This window comes from Lolium perenne, chromosome 7 (assembly GCF_019359855.2).
Source record: "Lolium perenne isolate Kyuss_39 chromosome 7, Kyuss_2.0, whole genome shotgun sequence".
Classification (NCBI taxonomy): domain Eukaryota; kingdom Viridiplantae; phylum Streptophyta; class Magnoliopsida; order Poales; family Poaceae; genus Lolium; species Lolium perenne.
In genome coordinates, this window is record NC_067250.2 from 248,197,493 (window position 1) to 248,216,351 (window position 18,859).

General features: G+C 46.4%; 2 protein-coding genes across 2 annotated transcripts; both read left to right on the forward strand.

The window, feature by feature from the left end:
* The first annotated feature begins 2,152 nt into the window (after window positions 1-2,152).
* Window positions 2,153-6,883, forward strand: LOC127313233 (L-ascorbate oxidase). Its single transcript, XM_051343785.2, has 5 exons — window positions 2,153-2,632; window positions 2,750-2,842; window positions 2,994-3,206; window positions 5,378-5,569; window positions 5,665-6,883. The coding sequence occupies exons 1-5, from the start codon at window positions 2,369-2,371 to the stop codon at window positions 6,628-6,630; spliced, it is 1,728 nt and encodes a 575-aa protein (XP_051199745.1). The 5' UTR covers window positions 2,153-2,368; the 3' UTR covers window positions 6,631-6,883.
* Window positions 6,884-14,668: 7,785 nt separating this feature from the next.
* On the forward strand, window positions 14,669-17,518 carry LOC127315345 (uncharacterized). The gene is made up of 8 exons (XM_071824266.1): window positions 14,669-14,711; window positions 14,863-15,161; window positions 15,753-15,886; window positions 15,973-16,069; window positions 16,220-16,379; window positions 16,497-16,675; window positions 16,751-16,868; window positions 16,974-17,518. Exons 1-8 carry the CDS (start codon window positions 14,669-14,671, stop codon window positions 17,516-17,518), a joined length of 1,575 nt encoding a protein of 524 aa, XP_071680367.1.
* Window positions 17,519-18,859: the final 1,341 nt, after the last annotated feature.

The window sequence follows — 18,859 nt, forward strand, 5'->3', positions numbered from 1 at the left end:
GCGCGGGGGTGTCAAACGAAACTTGTTGGTGCAGATGGTGGGAACGGAGAAAAAATAAGCGTGACGAACCGGTTCAGATACCGGCAAGGAGTTCATAGGCAATACTTGTTATGGTGCTAAATTCTCCAAGTCTTGTAAGAAAACATCAGGTATCAGACGCTGGTTGGGGAAAAACCTGAGGGTTTTGTTAAACTAAATGTTGATGCGGCCTTTTGAAATGCTGATTTTATAGGTGAGCAGTCTTGCCAGACTACCGAGGTACATTTATCGGTAGTTCTTGGTGCGGTATACCCAATATTGTTGATGCGGCCAACGCAAAAGCTAGAGCTCTTCGAGGTGGTCTTCTACTCGAAGGGCGGGTGGGATGCAATCATGTAATAGATTGGTGATGAATAGTGTATGGAAGTGATCGAAGCAATGCAAGATGAAGGTAATGCAATAGGTCGTGCTGCACAGGAGTGCTCCTTTTTAGTTAAAGGTTTTGCTAGTGTTAAATTTGCTCATTGTCCCAAGGAAAAGCAACTTTGTGGCCCATACATTGGCTTGTAATGCGGAGGGACCTCATTCAATTGTTTAGCATGAGAATCTTCCTGATTTTCTTATTAGCTATTTGGCAAACAATGTAAGTTTAATCAATAATCAATGAAGGTGCCGCGGTGGCTTTCCCTCATAAAAGAAAAAGGAGAATCCCTCAGGTTGGATGGTGGTGTAGTCTAGGTTGATTTGACCTTTTATTTGAGACTATCTGAGATAATTTAAAGGCTATACGCATCTGGTTATGCAGAGACTATGTGTGAATTCTGGTTAGTTGTATCGATTCGTGTAAGTTACTAAGTAAAAAACGCCACTTTATCGGAAAAAAATGATCGACAAAGTGTGAAAAGAATAGAGAAATAACAAGCTCATTGAATAGTTGAAATAACGGGCAATACCTTGCGTGCATTCTACTTGATTCCGTGACGAAATATGGTCAAAGCCAGACAAAAAAAAAAAGAGCAAAGGAGCCTGTCTGCTATCACCGTAATCATGGCATGTAGATTTCCACTGTCTGCAACTGAGATCCTTGCTTTGTTTCTATCTTAATTTACTCCAAACGCGGTAGTGATTATGAGCAAGATCACAGTGATTGTTTTCACTTGAGGCAAAGCAACAGAGTATAGATTATACATTGTGCATGAAGAAAACATGATTTGAGCTGCAGAAACGGATCACGATGAATTAAGATTGAAGAACGATTGATCACGCGCACTATATATCCAGTGCAAATTGTATTGTCCACTAAGCTACGTCTTTTTTTAGTTAATCAATTTGACGCTGACACCTGCATATTTTTTACTCAGAGCAACTATACTAAATTTTGTTTCGGAATTTTTTAACATTTTTAAATTTACTTTTTTATGCATTTTGTATAATAGGATTATATGCACCCCTACTAGCCAAAACACCACCTCCCATTTCAAACAGTGTTAACTTGTATAGTGAATGTAAAATGAGGCCACTAATAGTCCAAGAGATTTGTTTCCCCGAGGGCACGAGGTAAGCCATCTATCGACAGAAGGCGATTTCTACAACGGGGTAGAGAAAATAGCTGAAAAGGGTATATTGTTCATGTCGGTTTCAACTACACTGATGGGGATAAAAGGCAAATAATCGTCGGCGTGCAAATTATGAATTATAAAGCCATGCATGTACACCCATACAGTTCTCTTTTTATTAAAAAAACAGAAAACCATGTGCATGCAGCTTTGCATCCTTCCTAGTTTAAGCAAAAGAAAGATGAGAATTGTCTTTGCAAAGAATGCACACTAGCTACCAAGAACATATGCGTGTAGCATGTGGACCAGCAGAGGATATGAGGAAGCCGACGCGGTAATGTCTGGCCAATGCATAAAACTATTTGTGTAGGCTCACAAAAATAGGCGACCACCGTCACATGCAACAGACTTAATTAACTACTACTACAAAGCAACAAGAACGATATGAACATCTTTATTCGTTAGCCACAAAGATGCAATAGGAAAATCAGGAAAGTTGAGCCATTTCGAGCACTTCTGCAAGCCGCTAGGAAGCGATCTATTTCGGCAGATGCTCCAGAACAAGTCACTGGCCTCCCAGACCTAACCCCACTACTGAGCGAATAGAGTTTTTTTCTTTTTCACTTTCCGTTGAGAAATAGAGGAGAAAAATAAACGAACAACACCATGTTTTGGCATTTGAGATCACTTTTTGCCCTGTATAAAACTGGCTCACCATCCTACCATCTTGAACAGGCAGCAGCATCTCTCAGAGCTCATCTTCCCATTTTTGCCTTTCATTCAACCTTTCCTCCACTTACTAGTCTTTGCAGCAGCCTCTTTCCATTGTCGACATGAGGCTTCCCGTGGTGTTCTTTGCGTTCTGCGCTCTCTTGGCACTAGTGCATTGCGCAGAGGCGGCCAAGGCCAGGCACTTGAAATGGGAGGTGAGCAACATGTTCTGGTCGCCGGACTGCGAGGAGAAAGTGGTCATCGGCATCAACGGCCAGTTCCCCGGCCCGACGATACGCGCCAAGGCCGGCGACACCATCGTCGTCGAGCTGAAGAACGGGCTGCACACCGAGGGCGTGGTCATCCATTGGCACGGCATCAGACAGGTAACCACATGAGCACACTGTTTTATATGTGCTATCCTGCTTCATACAGATCGAGCTTCGCTAGGAGATGTCACTCTTTTGCTAACATTTCAGCAACGGTATGAACAATGATGACAGATTGGGACGCCATGGGCGGACGGCACAGCGGCGATCTCCCAGTGCGCGATCAACCCCGAAGAAACCTTCACCTATCGATTTGTCGTCGACAAGGTACTAACTAGTACTGACCACATCTCCTACATGCCATGCATCATTGTTCATGTCAAGAAGGAAGCTCAACTTAATCTCAAGTTTACTTTCAAAAGTTGCAACTTGTTTGTTCTTGGACATGTGAATGATGAAAATCTGTTCATGGCTGCAGCCGGGGACATACTTCTACCACGGGCACTTCGGAATGCAGAGGGCAGCAGGGCTATATGGGTCTCTGATCGTGGATGTGGCAGATGGGGAGGAGGAACCGTTCAAGTATGACGGCGAGCTGAACCTGCTACTCAGCGACTGGTACCATGAGAGCATCTATAACCAGATGGTTGGCCTCTCCTCCAGCCCCATGAGATGGATCGGCGAGCCGCAGGTAAACCTTCGGTTACTGATCTCGAAATACAAATCACAAAAATGGTTTCATAATCGGTCTGACTTGCAATCAGAACCAGCGAAAAGCGCAGTTTCGAGTAAAATCCAAAACACAGAAAACATTTCCTTGAGCACTTCCATCCAAATATGGCACTGGCAGTTTGTAGCACATCCATCTGATTTAGCTGATCCCTGCAAGACCACACGGTTTTTGTTCTCTTCTGGAATTCTGAACTGGAACCACGCTAGAAAAGTTCAGTTAACCGGTGAATTGGGTGCTTTACACCTCATCAACTTCCTTGGTTTCGAAAATGAATACACCACTTTCCTGATATAATTTTGTCAATTGATACTTTGTAATTATGCAGACATGCCGGGTTCAATTATTGTTACGCACTATGGTTAAATAAAATGAGCCACTTATATAGGATAGTAAAAGGCATGGCTAGGATTTTTTTAAAATGAAAATGCTTACTCTTTTCAGTTAAATAATAGTTTGGGACAACTTTTGGGTTGTTGCTAGACACTCAGTGCATATAGTTAAGCAAGCATGGCCTCAAAGATGCAGCTGATGGTAATAATCTGATAATGCCCAACAGTCAGCTTTCTAATCAGGACCAAAAAGGTTACACAAGCATCCATGGCCAACTGTCCTGATGGTAAAAGGCATGGTTAGGATTTTTTTTAATGGAAATGCTTGCTCTTGTTAGTTAAATAATAGTTTAGAACAAATCTTGGGTTGTTGCTAGACACTCAGTACAGTTAAGCAAGTATGGCCTCAAAGATGCAACTGATGGTGATACTTATAAGAGCATCTCCAGTCGCGTCCCTCAAAAAACGTCCGGCACAAATGATTTGGGGCATGTTTAGGACCGCGCCGGACAAAAAGAGATCAAAAATCTATACAGAAAAGAGACCCTTTCCAGCCGCGTCCCTCAAACGGCGTCCGGATGCATGCATTTTAATAGAAGGGACCACCCCATGTGGGAAAAGTAGGTGAGAGAAAGTGTGGGAAAAGAGAATGGCATGTGGGGACTAGGGACTGCATGCATGCATATGGGCTCTCATTTTGTGTCCGGTGTCCCCGGTAGAGACTCTATACATAGAGTCTCTACCAGGGACGCCGGACACAAATGAAAAGGCTATTTAAACTTTTGAGGGGACGAATTGGGACGCGATTTTCTCCATTTCTTGTCTGCCGTCCCCCAAACGCCGTTTGGGGGGGAGATGCTCTAATGCACATTGTCAGCTTTCTCATCAGGACAAGAAAGCTTACATGCATCCAGGACCAACTGTGCTGATCAGAAAGGCAACAAAACAAATGGAACCCACCCTATAGAGCTTCCTAGAAAGAAGCAATCCCACCTCAAAAAAAGTGTACCATGTATAGGACACTTTGTAGTCCTCAAGACCAGTATTATATGTGTGCTAACAGTGTCGGGACAGATCATGTTCCTATGCACAGCCCAAGCATGCTTTGCATTGCATACACACAGAGCACAAATTTCTGTAGAAATGCTTTGGCGTGTCACAAGGGCACATGATTTTCAGAGGGGACACTTGTGGTCATGTGTCATCGAAAAGCATCCATGCAAGGCCCCTTTCTCTGTCGATCTTGGAAACATCTGCCCGGTGAGATGCACGATGCAGAGCAGATGGTGTGTTTTATTTTCAAAAAGTTACAGAGTGAGCAGTGAGGTAGTAGTACTATTATTGTGTGGGGTGCTTTGGCTTAGCGATTGGGTGGTCAGGAAAAAGTCAAGCCAGCATGAGTGCATCATGGTGGTAGATCTTTTTCTTGTGTGCACACTGCACATCTATTGCATAAGCAATGGATGTGTTGGGGAAGAAATTCCAACAAGAACAGTGATGTGTCACTGCCGATTCACACAATGAGGATCAGCTAAACTACAAGTCCTTGGGGATTTGAGGTCCATGGTTGGCAGGATCAGTACTACCATCTACACTGTTGGAACATTGATCTGTTGATTTACTAACACAAGCAAAATATAACTGGAAGTGCTCACTTAATAATGGGCAATGAACATTATGATTTGAATCTCTGGTCACCTTATCTAATCGGAATATGTTTTCATCTTGCAATCATGAAGAGAGATTCTGCCGGAATTTTTGTGCTAACGACATGCACCGTGTTTTCTTGTTGTGCTGCAGTCGTTGCTGATCAACGGTAGGGGGCAGTTCAACTGCTCGCTCGCGGCGGCGCACACGCCGGGCACCAAGCAGTGCACCGCCGGCGGCAACAAGCATTGCGCCCCGGTGATCCTCCCCGTCCAGCCCAACAAAACCTACAGGCTGAGGATCGCCAGTACCACCTCGCTGGCTTCTCTCAACCTCGCTATCGGGGTAAGCAAATCGAAGATGAATAATTGTCCAAGGACAGAACAGTGTAAACCGTTGGTGCAATGTACAGAATCATGATCGCTCGTTCATCGTTTCAGAATCACAAGCTGACGGTGGTGGAGGCCGACGGCAACTACGTGGAGCCGTTCGTCGTGGACGACATGGACATCTACTCCGGCGACAGCTACTCCGTGCTGCTCACCACCGACCAGGACCCGTCGTCCAACTACTGGATCAGCGTCGGCGTGCGCGGCCGGATGCCCAAGACGGCGCCGGCGCTGGCCCTGCTGAACTACCGGTCCAACCGCGGGTTCAAGCTGCCGGCCATCGCGCCGCCGGTGACCCCGGTGTGGAACGACACCGCGCACAGCAAGGCCTTCACGAACAAGATCCGCGCCCGCGCCGGCACGCCCGCGCCGCCGGCGACGTCGGACCGCCGCATCGAGCTGCTCAACACGCAGAACAAGATCGGCGGGCACATCAAGTGGTCCATCAACAACGTGTCCATGGTGCTCCCGGCGACGCCGTACCTGGGGTCCCTCAAGATGGGGCTGAAGACGGCGCTCGCCGCCGCGCGGCCGGCGGACACGTTCGGGCGCGCCTACGACGTGACGAAGCCGCCGCAGAACCCGAACACGACGACGGGGGACAACGTGTACGTGCTGCGGCACAACACCACGGTGGACGTGGTGCTGCAGAACGCCAACGCGCTGGCGCACAACGTCAGCGAGGTGCACCCGTGGCACCTGCACGGGCACGACTTCTGGGTGCTCGGCTACGGCGAGGGGGCGTACAAGGGGGACGCCTCCGACGCGGCGAGGCTCAACCTGGTGAACCCGCCGCTGCGGAACACGGCGGTGATCTTCCCGTACGGGTGGACGGCGCTCCGGTTCGTGGCAGACAACCCGGGCGTGTGGGCGTTCCACTGCCACATCGAGCCGCACCTGCACATGGGCATGGGTGTCATCTTCGCCGAGGCCATCGACCAGGTCGGGAAGGTGCCCAGGGAGGCCGTGTCGTGCGGCGCCACGGCCACCGCGCTCATGAACGGCGACCACCTCTGATTTTCTGTGGATCACCTGTGAGGCAGGCTCTTTTTGAGAAGTGCTAATCTTTCTGCATCGGTTGCAACTGAAGGGTACCTGTTTTTTGTGATTGCTAATTAGTTAGGGTTCTTCCATGCGATTGTAGTATTATTTAACTAGTGCTTGCGATTTATTGGAATGTAACGGAACGGAATGGTTTTCTCGGCAGTAATGTGATGTCAACAATGTTCACTATTGCTGAGTTTTTATGTGAATAAAGTTATTCAAAGCAGACGTGTTTTATGATTTTTTTTCTAACCTTTAGTGCAGCTTAATCAGAAAAAAATGAAGGTATAAAATGATGAAATGATCAAGATTCAAATCTCCAAATATCATTCCCGAAGTCTTCTGAAGATATTTGAATTCTTAATTAAATGAATTCCGTATCATTTTAAAATAGAGAAAACACCTATAGCCCTTTTTTTAGGCCACTGCTAGGAATCCCTACCAAATTTATTTTTCGATAAAGGGAATATATATTAATATCAAGAAGATACCAATTACACCCAGCCTCTGCAACAAAGCACCACCCTAATAGCACTACGGATGCACACAGTCAAAAAAAGGAAAAGAAAACTAAGAAACAAAAGTCCCGCTACAGTATCTCGGGCCTAACAACAGCAGTACATCCACCGCCAAGACAACACCTGAATTACAGACTCTCCAAAAAACGACGCCTCCAAGAAGGGAACAGTGCTCAAACACCATCGTCGCCCGATCAAAGATCTTAGGTTTTCACCCTGAAGATAGTCCCCGCTCTCAAAACAATGCCTCCACCAAGGTCATTGACAGGCACAACCAGTTAAGGCCAGACCTTGGGTTTTCACCCTGAAAGATAGGACTCTGCGCTTCACATGTGTTGTCGCCCCCACTTTCATACCGCTGCTGTGAAGCCCGGAACACCAAGCCAGTCTCTCAACAGCGCGGAGACTTGAACCTCCCTTAGCTAGTCCTCCCCTCTGGCCTTCATGAAATTCTCTTCTTCCGACTTTCATCATGGATCCATAGTCACTTGATGTCAACACAGAAAAAGAGCTTCGCGCCGCTCCCTCCAGAACCAATCGGTCGGAATAAAAGCATGGGTGCGCACGACCGAATACCTCCGATCCAACAAACTCCAGGCAAAGCACTGTTACATTCGCCGGCGGAGCCTTCCGGAACTCAACCCTCCGGCCAGATCACGAGTCCAGGCCTCCGGTAGGTCCTCCTCTTCACGCAACAGAGGCCCTAGGACCGCCGCCTTTATACAGGTCGGACCCCCACGTCGGCGACCATCCCGGGCTGGCCAAACCAGCCCTCCACCGGCGACACCATCGCCGGCTTCCATGCTCCTCCATCTCGCCGCCGGATCGCGGTGATAGATCAAAAGATCCACCACCACCAACCGCAGGCCAACCCTCTCCGGCGCAGAAGAGAGCCACCTCCTCCGTCGAACCCAAGGATGCTGCCCCGGGTGCCCTCGTGACGCGGAAGAAGCCCGAGATCGCCTCCACGACCGACTAGAGGCGGGGGGAGGGCATGGCGCAGACCGAGGGCCTGGCCGCCGCCCACCACCAGCCCCTGCCGGTGTGCTGCGGATGGAAGCCTACGGGAGGGGCGGGGGGACCGCAGCGCAAGAGCCGCCGCCGCCCATCACCATCCGCGCCGGCCGCCGCGAGCGTCGAGGAAGGGAGAGCCCATCCGCCGTCCCCCACGCCGGCGAGGAAAGGCCCCTGCCGCCGCCACGCCCCGTGGGTCGTTGCCCCGGCGGCGCTACCGGCGGCGGTTAGGGTTGGGGAGGGGTCGGGAGAGGAGGGGTTGGGGAGGGGTCGGGAGAGGAGGGGGCGGAGTAAAACAGACGTATGCATTTAATCGTTCGATACAAAATTTATTGCTTCCCATCGAACCAACCTTTAGCCGTTACTAGATTAGAAGCACCTTGACCGTATGATTTTGTAACAACATCTGTCTCTCTCTATTCAAATCATAACACAGAGTCAAGGTCTGATACAAGGATCACACCATGAAAGTAGAAATAGTACCACGGGTGCTGATGTAAGGAAACACGCACGCGCAGCCGTCGCCTCAACCCTAGACGCCTCCAGTTCATCCTCCTCCATATATCGGGTTTCCCTTCTCCAGTCAGCTTCGCCGGCATCGGGAGGAATGGGGAACCCGATCTATGCATGGAGTTTTCAATAAATGTAGTGTTTTCATTAGATTATGTTAGGATTTTGATAGCCGTCTTCTTATTGGTTTTCCCTCAATGAAGATGGCATCGTCTGCAATAAGTGATCTTCGGTCTTCCGTTCAGCGACGAGATCTTCTTCCCGGAGTCAATGGTGGTGTTGAACGATTTTCGCCAGATCGATTTTAGACTTTTCTCATGGTTGACGCAAGGAGAATTATCCTCGCAGTTTTTGTCCCGGCTGCTACGTGCTCGACAATGGTGATTCGTACTCTTAGCTATCCATTGACGTCGACATGGCTAGTAGGTTGTTATTCCCTGACATGCTGGTGTTGGTACTCTTGTCGATGTTGAATTACTTCTTTAATGGTTGCGCGCGTGCACGCAGCGTTAATATTGCGGCTCAAATTAAAATTATGGGAGGACCTTCGTCGGTGTTTACAGGTCTATGGTTCGTTATCTATCTTTGGCTTCCTTTAGAAGAGTACAAGATTGTGTTCTAGAAGAAGAAAGAATTTGAAGACCTTGAAGATTTGTTGGTATCTTTTAGACTTTATTTTATAATATTGTTGAAGTCAGCTCGTGTATCTCTACCATGTACTATTTGTTACTATGAATATATGTGGTATTGATTATTTTAAAAAAAGGATCGTACCATGAAGGGAAGGAAATCTAGAGCCAAGGTGGGAGAGGAGGATATACAACAAAGGGGAGGAAATAGAGCCGGTTCCAGGTTTCAGTTCATCGACATCCAGCCAACACGTGTTCCCCTCCTTAAGTAGTTTTTTTTTTTTTTTTGAGCGGTCTCCCTCCTTAAGTAGTTGCCTGGCCCTCTGCCCATTGGATCCAGTCAGAAAATCCTATTTCTCGCCCAGCTATGTGCGTTACGGGCCGGCCCATTAACGCGCAGGAGAGTGGATTTTTCCGGTTTTCCCGGTTTTGCAAACTTTCGGGTCTTTGCTGTTTCTCGCCTCTAGCGGTTTCTCTGGTTTTTTTTCTGGTTTTTCTTTTTTCCGTTTCTTTCTTTCGGTTTTAAAATAAATTTCAAATTCGAGCAAATTTTAAATCTGAGCAAATTTGAAATTCAAGCAAAATTTAAAGTTAAGCAAATTTATATTTGAGCAAAATTTGAATCTAAGAAAATTTTGAATCTGAGCCATTTTCAAATTGTAAATTTTAAACATTTTTTATTTTGAACAATTTTAAATTTGTACAATTTTTGTTTGAATTAAAAAAATTCATATTAAATTTTTTTGGATTCGAAATTTGCTTAATTTCAAATCTTGTTCAGGTTTATTTTCAATTTAAATTAAAATTTGGAAAAATAGTACTCCCTCCGATCCAGAAAAAGTGTCCGGCGGTTAATAGAAAAACGTTTTACAAATAAACCCTTGTACAATCAGTAAAAATCGTGGACCCTCTGCTTGTTATCTAGGTGATCGGTGGGAGTCTGAGAGCAGCGACCGTCGGACTGAAGAGGGAGGAGGGGCGTCCAGGTCCGGCGCGGGCCGCGCGGCGCCGGCGAGGCCTAGCCGGAGTCGTTCCTCTTCCTGCCTCCCGCCTCGTCGCTCTCGACATTTTGCAAGAAGCTGAGCCGTCGGAGATTTGTCTATGGACGAACTGAGGCATGGGGAAGGAAGGTCTAGCGGCAGGGAAGACAGCCAGCGACGGCGGAGGGCTTGGGCGGCCGACGAGGATGGGCGGGGGCGGGGCAGGTCGTCGGGATTGGATCGAAATCTTGGTGTGGATGCAGGAGAGAGAGATAAGTGAATGGGGAACGAGGGAGACAGGGATGGCTGTGTGCGTCTCGTCACTTTTTTTTTCTGTTGCGGGTTGGAGCCAAAGAGTGGATAAGGTGGACCGCTGGTTGAGGGAAAAATAAATACAAGATTGTTTTTGTAAAATGTCCTGTCCGACATTTTTTCCGGATCGGAGGGAGTACAAAAAGGCTGAACCTAGGACTCGTGCTCAGGTGAGGCAACCACTAGGCTATAGGTGGGAAGTGGGATGATGTTTAAAGAGAAAGAGAATTGTACTTATTTTGAGTTGAACCAACAATTAATGGGCCGGCCGGTGCTGGATTGCCTTCAGGCGATGCGCCGCTCGCACGCGCAGCTGGGCGCGGTATAGGGAACCCCGATCCAGTCCTCCAGAGTAATGTGAATTGGGCTTCAGAGCCTGCTTCGGCCCGTCCCTCCTACCGTGGTGTCCATCCGAAGGCCCATGTGACGGTGAGCACATGATAGATTTACAACCAGGCCCGCTGGTGGCAAACTCTAGTTCTTCATTTCTTCCCGCGACTCCCATGCCCTTTGGTTCTTTATTTCTTTTGTGGTTGCATGGATTGTTTGGAGAGCTCCATCACCGTGTGTTCCGGAGCCGTGAGATTTGGCTGTTGTTTCCCATCAATCCTCCAGTTTTTTAGATTCCTTGTACTAATATACAACATGTAGCGGATGGCAAAGCAACAAGAGTATTTCGAGAGCGTCCACGAACACAACATGCACATTGCAAAAAGTTTCTCTCTCTCTCAAATTCCATAAAGTCATTCGATCTGAATGCGGGATTAAAAACATAAGCCGGATGACGGAACACGGAGACCTAGGATGTATAAGGTCCTGACACGAGTGATTTGGAGTATTCGGATCTCATTCGTGTATATCCACTCATGTGGTACCTCTCGTCCTCACTACGGATATTTAGGGGTGTGGATTTAGGGCCGCGGAGCAATCCGTGCCGGCAGGTCCGATGCTGACACAACTTCGTCGCCAAACCTCCCTAAAGGGTGTCGCGCTAGCCCCTACCCCACATTCTACTTTGTGTTGGGGAAAATTCTAGGCCAACTCGCTGTTCCGACCAGTAGCATTGCGATGCCATCGCTTTTTTGCTTGCAGTTTTTAATCGGAAAACCAGTGTATACTGCGTACAAAGAAGAGGAATAGCCAATTTATCATGGAAGCCCATGCCTCCTTGCGATCAGAATAGCCAATTTAGGCTAACCAATGCATGGATCTCTTATCCAAATTTCCACTTCACCAAAATCTTCCCGTAATAGATGTGTTTTTTTTTCCATGATCCTTTGAAGAGTAAGAAACAACTCATTGGCTTGAATCACTGATTTCAGTAAAGCTTCCTTCCCATGATACGAGAGATTCTTCTCTGCCCATCCATTAACGCTACTTCTTGCATGCACTTTCAACAATTAATTCAAAAGCTTCGCTTGTCAATTTGCCAACCGCAGTTGGTAATCACAGATACTCTAAAGGCCTCAGTTTGGATATTCAGACTTTACTTCACCTCCTCTCTGTGATCACTCTTCTCCTTATTTACTTTCTGCCCGCATGTCAAGTTGTAAATATTTAAAATTTCATTAAGTCTGATCGCACTTGCACGGTGTTTGCGTTGATGAAGATTAAATCTATGCTGGCTCCGTCCATGACCATAGGTGAATTGCATGTCAAATATACATATTAACATGTGTGTGTTCATGCCAAAGTTCTGAAGTTCTTTTCAAGAAAGAAGGGAACACCACCTTCTCCCGAGGGCACCGGGTTTTTTTTTTGCGAAAATTCTTCCGATCTAGTAATAATCATTAATAGCAGTACAAACATATCTAAAAGTAATAAAAATTACAAGTAGGTATTTCGACTACCTAGCGACGACTACAAATACTGACGCGAGTCGAAAGCGCGCCACCGTCCTCGCCCCTCCATCACCGGAGCCGCACAAAACTTGTCGTAGTAGAATTTGTTGTAGTAGACAAACGGGAAGTCGTCGTGATAAGGCCCCAAAGGACCAGCGCACCAGAGCAGCAACTGTCGCTAAAAATGACAACCATATATCGGAAGAGACTGACTTGAAACCACACCAACGAACACGAAAAACGATTGAATCCCGCGTGGCACATGACTCCACGTGCCCAATGGCGATGCTAGATGCACCACCAGAGCGAGTGGAGCCGCCGCCTCACCATCCCCAAAAATACACTGAATTTTTTTAACAAAGAACGAAAACCCTCCCACCGGTGAGAGGTCGTGGTCCGCTACGTACACCTCCAAGGTCCCAAGGTCACCGGAGGCGGAGCGGACCGACGACGTCGCCAGCAAGGGGACGAAACCCTATATGAGTTTTTCCAGCCACCTCCCGGTCGCCTTTCCTGAGGAATCCCGTACATACCGGTTGACCGGACCTACCCGAGGGCACCGGTTTGCTCTCTCCAGTGAAGGATCGGAACACTACGGCCGGCCGCCGTGGTGGAGGTGCCGGTTAGCAGCACCCTTTCCCATAAAGCAGCTCTCAATGTCGTTTTTATCTCTCTACCAGGTTCTTCTTTGCTTGAATTGTGTTGCTCCAGTTGGACGCACCACTCGGTAAGACAAAAACGAGGACGTCCATCCCAAATCTTAGCTGGCAAAACATAACGACACAAGAGAAAGGTTTTCTGATGGGCCGATAGATATCACCCAACTGAACCGATCGTGTCTCACGACGCCGAAAGAGACCTGGCTAATCTCCACACGCGTATGGGCATCAGCGACGTACCATGGAAAGCAAACACCATACGTGTAACACGATCCCCAGCTTCGGATCGGTAACGGAATCACGCAAACTGAAACCGAGCAGACACGCCGGCCGGCCGTCGTGCGAAACGACCTCATCGGAACGTCCACGACGCGGACGCGAAACTGCTCAAAGAAGACGACGGCCTTCACAATCACAAGTTCACATGCGTAAATCAGAGGATCCTCGTATCACCAGAGAGAGAGAGAGAGAGCCGTCACCAGTGATGTGCACACGCATGTCGAATCGAGCAGCAGGCGATGGAGAGGGGCCGATGGAGCAGGAGTACGCACGGTACGGTGCGGCCGTCCGCTCTTGGCGTAACGCGTGCACATGCATTGCCCCACTGGGTGTGGCCCCTACGGATGGGCTCATGGCACTGGCAGGTCCAAAATAGATGGGCTCACACAGCATGTATGGTAGCTCCCTCACTCACGGCCTCTGCTAGCTGCCAACGAAAATATCATGCATGATGCACGTTTTCTGATCGACCTACGATCGAGCGGGCAAGAGAGCGTCCGGCGATGCTGATAAGACCGTGGCTGCTAGCTAGCTAGGAGCTCCACGGCTACCGCCATATAGTACAACACGTAGACGACGACAAAGCAACGGGAGTATTTGCATAGCGCCCACGAACAAAAACTGCACATTGCAAAAAAAAATGTTTTTTTCTCTCTCTCTTTCAAATTTCATAGATTCATTTCGATCTGAATGCGGGATGAAAAATATAAGCCAGATGACGGAACACGGGAACCAAGGATGTATACGATCATTACATGAGCGATTTAGAATATTCGAATTTCATTTGCACATGTATATCCACTCATGTGGTACATCCAGGGGCGGAGCTCCCAGTAGGGCAAGGTACAGTAGTTTCAGCTCGTTTCTGGGAAATAAACGAAGAGGAATACGTAAACTGGGCTGATTTCTACTTGCCTCGGCCGAACTGGGCCTAATGGGCCACTCCCGGGGAGGCACGAGTGGGCGAGCGCACAACGCCCTGAAGGCACGATCGGTCATTCGTTTCTCAGCCATCGTTCGCTAGTCCCTCGCTCGATCGCCGATCTGACCTCGTCTTCGCCACGCAGTCACGCACGGACGCACACCGACGCCGTCGTGAATCGTCGTTCTCCCAAGTCCCACCGAAAACGGCGCCCCGGCCCCGGCCACCAGGCGCGTTGTGCTGCCCCGTACTGCTGCTGCCTATTGGAGAAAACGGAGCAGCAAAGCTCAGGCCAGGCCGGCATCCGGTCATCCGAACTTCCGGAGTAGATCAACGATCGAGTACAGATGGACAGAAAAAAGAAGGAACCTGCAGCTGCAAACAGGGGAGGTACAATGTTTTTGACTATGTAGTGATTTCATATTTTCATTATTGGATGCGGATAATATGGTTTGAAGTTATGAATTATGAACTAGGTAAATTGGCAAACACTCACAGAACTGAATACAGAATACTCATGTCTTAATGTTGTGGATTGCAGATATAAAAAGATATTTTCTGCCACTTGCTAGTCGCACCGTCTCTAATTCACCAAGCACCCATGAATCTGATGCAAATGAAAATGTTATGGAACATCAAGAGGAAGATCCAGAAGTGGAAGAATGGATTAGATCTATGGCCGCCGACACAGAACAAGTGGAAGATTCCGTTGAAGCCACAATGGAAGAGAATGTTGAGGTTCTAGGAGCTGAAGGTATAACTGATTTCATAGATTACATAAAACCTGATCCAGGTCTTCGCATTCCACTTGATCGGTTTGCTCCCAATGTTAGGGACGATGTTAGATTTGCTTACTTAAAGAATGGTCCAACTCAGCCAACTGATCATAATTTCCCTCCAAATAAAGATAATAGATCCTTTCGGCCACAATGGTATAAGAATTTTGATTGGTTGGAATATAGTGTGGAAAATGATACGGCTTATTGCTTCTACTGTTATCTTTTCAAACATGATCGTATGGATGAGAAATTTGGGCATGATTTCTTTACCAAATCTGGGTACAACCATTGGAAAAATGGGGTGGATGCATTTCGTAAACATGTTGGAGGGCCATGTAGCAGGCATAATATGTCAAGGTCAGCATGTGATGATTTTAAGAATCAGAAGGCAAGTGTGAAAAGCAAAGTTACAACTTATACAACTGATGCACTAGTAAAGTATGAAACTCGTGTTGATACTTCTTTGGGCATTGTAAGTTATCTAGCATTGCAAGGTGAACCATTCCGTGGACATGATGAATCAGCTTCTTCTTTAAACAAAGGCAATTTCTTGGAGATGCTTGATTGGTATAAAGAAAGAAATAGGGAAGTGAAGCTTGCATTTGAAGAGCTATGTCCTAAAAATGCCAAAATGACTTCCTCAACTATTCAGAAAGCACTTGCCAGACATTGTGCGCAGGCAGTCACCAAATCCATCAAAGAAGAGATGGATGGTTGTCTTTTCTCTGTTCTTATAGATGAATCCCGTGATATATCTGTGAAAGAACAAATGGCCGTGGTTGTGAGGTAAGTGTCAAAGTGTGTTAAGTATTTTGTCTTTACTTCTTTTCTATGTACTGTTATTCAACAATTTTTTTATCATTTTATTGCAGGTATGTGAACAAGACTGGAGATATTATTGAAAGATTTTTGGGTATTCGGCATGTCCCAAACACAACATCTCCAGCTTTAAAGAAGGCACTTTTGGAGGTTTTCTCTAAACACGATCTATTTATTGCAAGACTACGAGGGCAAGGGTATGATGGAACATCTAATATGAGGGGAGAATTTAAAGGCCTTCAGAAATTAATCCGTGATGAGAACCCAAATGCTTTTTATGTTCATTGCTTTGCTCACCAGTTGCAGCTGACTGTTGTTGCTTTATCGAGGTGTTGCAAAGGTCTTGAGGATTTCTTTGACGATGTGAAAGAGATTGCCATTCTCTCTAGTTCATCTTGCAGGAGGAAGGATATATTGCTTGATAAGCACAAAGAGAATCTTCTATCTAAGATCAAGAAAGGTGAAATGCCCACGGGAAGAGGGAAAAATCAAGAAACATCTTTGTGCCGACCTGGAGATACAAGGTGGGGTTCTCACTACACAACCTTATGTCGTATTGAATCAATGTGGGATGCAGCGATAGAAATTTTGAGCATTGTTGAGTATGATTCTCGTAATCCAACTAAGGCAGGAGGTTATGTTCATAAAATGGAGACTTTTAGTTTTGTGTTCCACATGAAGATGATGTTAAGACTGCTTCGTATGACAAATGATGTATCTCTTCTATTGCAAAAGAAGGATCAGAATATTATTCAGGTATGTGATAACGTTTAATGGTTACTTTTTCTATGTATATTTTGTTGATCTAAACTTCTATTTGTATCATTTCAGGCCATATCTTTGGTTATGGATGTGAGAACACGGTTGGTTAATTGGAGAAATCATGGTTGGGATTCACTCTTGGAAGAAGTCAAATCATTTTGCATTGAAAATGAGATCATAATCCCAAGTATGGATACTATGGTAACAAAATGGGGTAAAACAAGAAAAGGGGGAAGAGACGCACTCACCACTGATCATTTTTATCGTGTTGACACCTTCTATGTTGCCATAGACTCTATTATCACGGAGTTTGATCATCGCTTTAATGAGGCATCTTCAGAGGTTATTCAGAACTTCTCTTGTCTTGATCCAAGAGGCTCATTTGCTAGGTTCGATGTGATTAAACTTGGTCGGCTTACAGAGATTTATCATGAGGATTTCTCTGATTATGAGCGAGATCATATACAAGATTCCCTTCAGTTATTTCTTGTTCATATGAAGAGAGTTGAAGATTTCAGAGTTTGTTTTGACATTGCAAGCCTAGCTAAAAAGATGGTTGAACTTGAAAGGCATATCATGTTCCCTACAGTTTACCGTCTTATTGAGTTGGCAATGCTTTTACCGGTTGGGACAGCAACAGTTGAAAGGGCATTCTCAGCTATGAAGATTATCAAGACGGAGTTGCGAAACAAGATGTCCGATGGTTGGCTTAATGATTTGATGGTGTGCTACATCGAGCGAGGGATATTTAAAAGTCTTGATCTTGGTGAAATTAAAAAAGATTTTCAAAGCGAAGGTAGAGCTTTGCCATTGCCTGGAACTTCTAGACGACATTAAAGCTTCATACGGTATGTTCATAGGTTATACTTATATTTCAATATGTTTCTATTACCATACTACCAGTACCATTGACTATGCTTAACATCATATACAATATTATTGTGTCAAGACCATTTTATTTTTTTGTGTCAATTTTTTTTTTGTTATAAAGTTCGCCCGACCTCAAAAAAATTTCGTCCTTCGCCACTTGGTACATCATCCTCCCTAGGGATCTTTGTGGATGTGGATTTAGGAGCGGCCGGCAATCCTCACCGGTAGGTCCGGCATCGACGTGGGGACCATGTAAAACCTCCCTAAAGTGTGTCAGGCTAGTCCCTATCACACATACAATTTTGTGTCGGGAGAAACTCTAGGGCCACCTCGCTGGTCCGGACAGCAGCGCTACGATGTAGTCATTTTTCTTCTCGAAGGTGTTGCTTTGGTGCTCAGTGATCCCTAGCCCGTGAGGCGCGGAGTTGGGACATCGTCGGCCTCTGTTAGGGAAGTGGAGTTTCGAGGGGCGCAATTTACCTGTATCCTGGCGTCGCGGTGGAAATCCCTTAACTCAATTCCGGTTCGGTGCCTTCAACGCGCCGATGCTACGTCCTATCTTGGCATGCTTTTTCTCCTATGCTATATGGTGTGAACATGTGGAAGCGATCTTGTAGTACTAGTGAGTCCTTGTTGCTACAACGCCGGTGACACGACCGTCGAAGCTTAGTGCTCGGCCTCCTCGCCTCTTGGCTGGATGCTCAGTAGGGAGGGCCACATGAGGAGTTGGTTGTGGTGGTCTTGTTGTTGCCGTTGTTTGGAGATGTTGTTCCCTTCACTATAGTTTGTAGCAGTGCGTTGCTGTTGTCGTGTCATGCTTTTGTTCATGCCGTTGATATCCTAGCTTGCTAGTTGTTGTATGGTTTTCAGGCATGATTTTTCTTATAAACAGTGTCATTGTTCTTCTATGATAAATGAAAAGCAATGTTTTGTTCGTCCAAAAAAAAATGCGGTATTTTGTTATACATTCATATAAGATCCATATGTCTAGAGATCGTCATATTCATCGATCAAGACTTAATTAAAGAAAAAATTGGGGAACTGCCAAATTGTTGCAAAAATGCACTAGCCGATTTCATCATCATGGGCAAGTGTTCGCATCATGTTTAAGGTTTTTTTTATTTGCGAATCATAATCATGTTTAAAGTTAAGTTGCTAGTTTGCCTTTTCTAACCATTAAGGTGGGGTGGTTTGTGTTGCTGAAACAAAACGACCGTGTTCCTCTATCCGTGTTCAAAAAGTTGCAAGAGCGGAGCCATCCCTATTCTTCCCCCAAACGCCTATAAAAGGCACGCCACCCAACTGCAA

What these genes read in the sequence shown, in the direction of transcription:
- LOC127315345 (XM_071824266.1), top strand. Translation starts at nt 14,669, where the DNA reads ATGGACAGAAAAAAGAAGGAACCTGCAGCTGCAAACAGGGGAG. An exon ending in AGGATCAGAATATTATTCAG is followed by an intron (nt 16,676 to 16,750) that starts GTATGTGATAAC and finishes GTATCATTTCAG; the next exon opens with GCCATATCTTTGGTTATGGA. An exon ending in AAATGAGATCATAATCCCAA is followed by an intron (nt 16,869 to 16,973) that starts GTATGGATACTA and finishes ATGTTGCCATAG; the next exon opens with ACTCTATTATCACGGAGTTT.
- LOC127313233 (XM_051343785.2), top strand. Translation starts at nt 2,369, where the DNA reads ATGAGGCTTCCCGTGGTGTTCTTTGCGTTCTGCGCTCTCTTGGCACTA. An exon ending in ATTGGCACGGCATCAGACAG is followed by an intron (nt 2,633 to 2,749) that starts GTAACCACATGA and finishes CAATGATGACAG; the next exon opens with ATTGGGACGCCATGGGCGGA. An exon ending in GATGGATCGGCGAGCCGCAG is followed by an intron (nt 3,207 to 5,377) that starts GTAAACCTTCGG and finishes GTTGTGCTGCAG; the next exon opens with TCGTTGCTGATCAACGGTAG.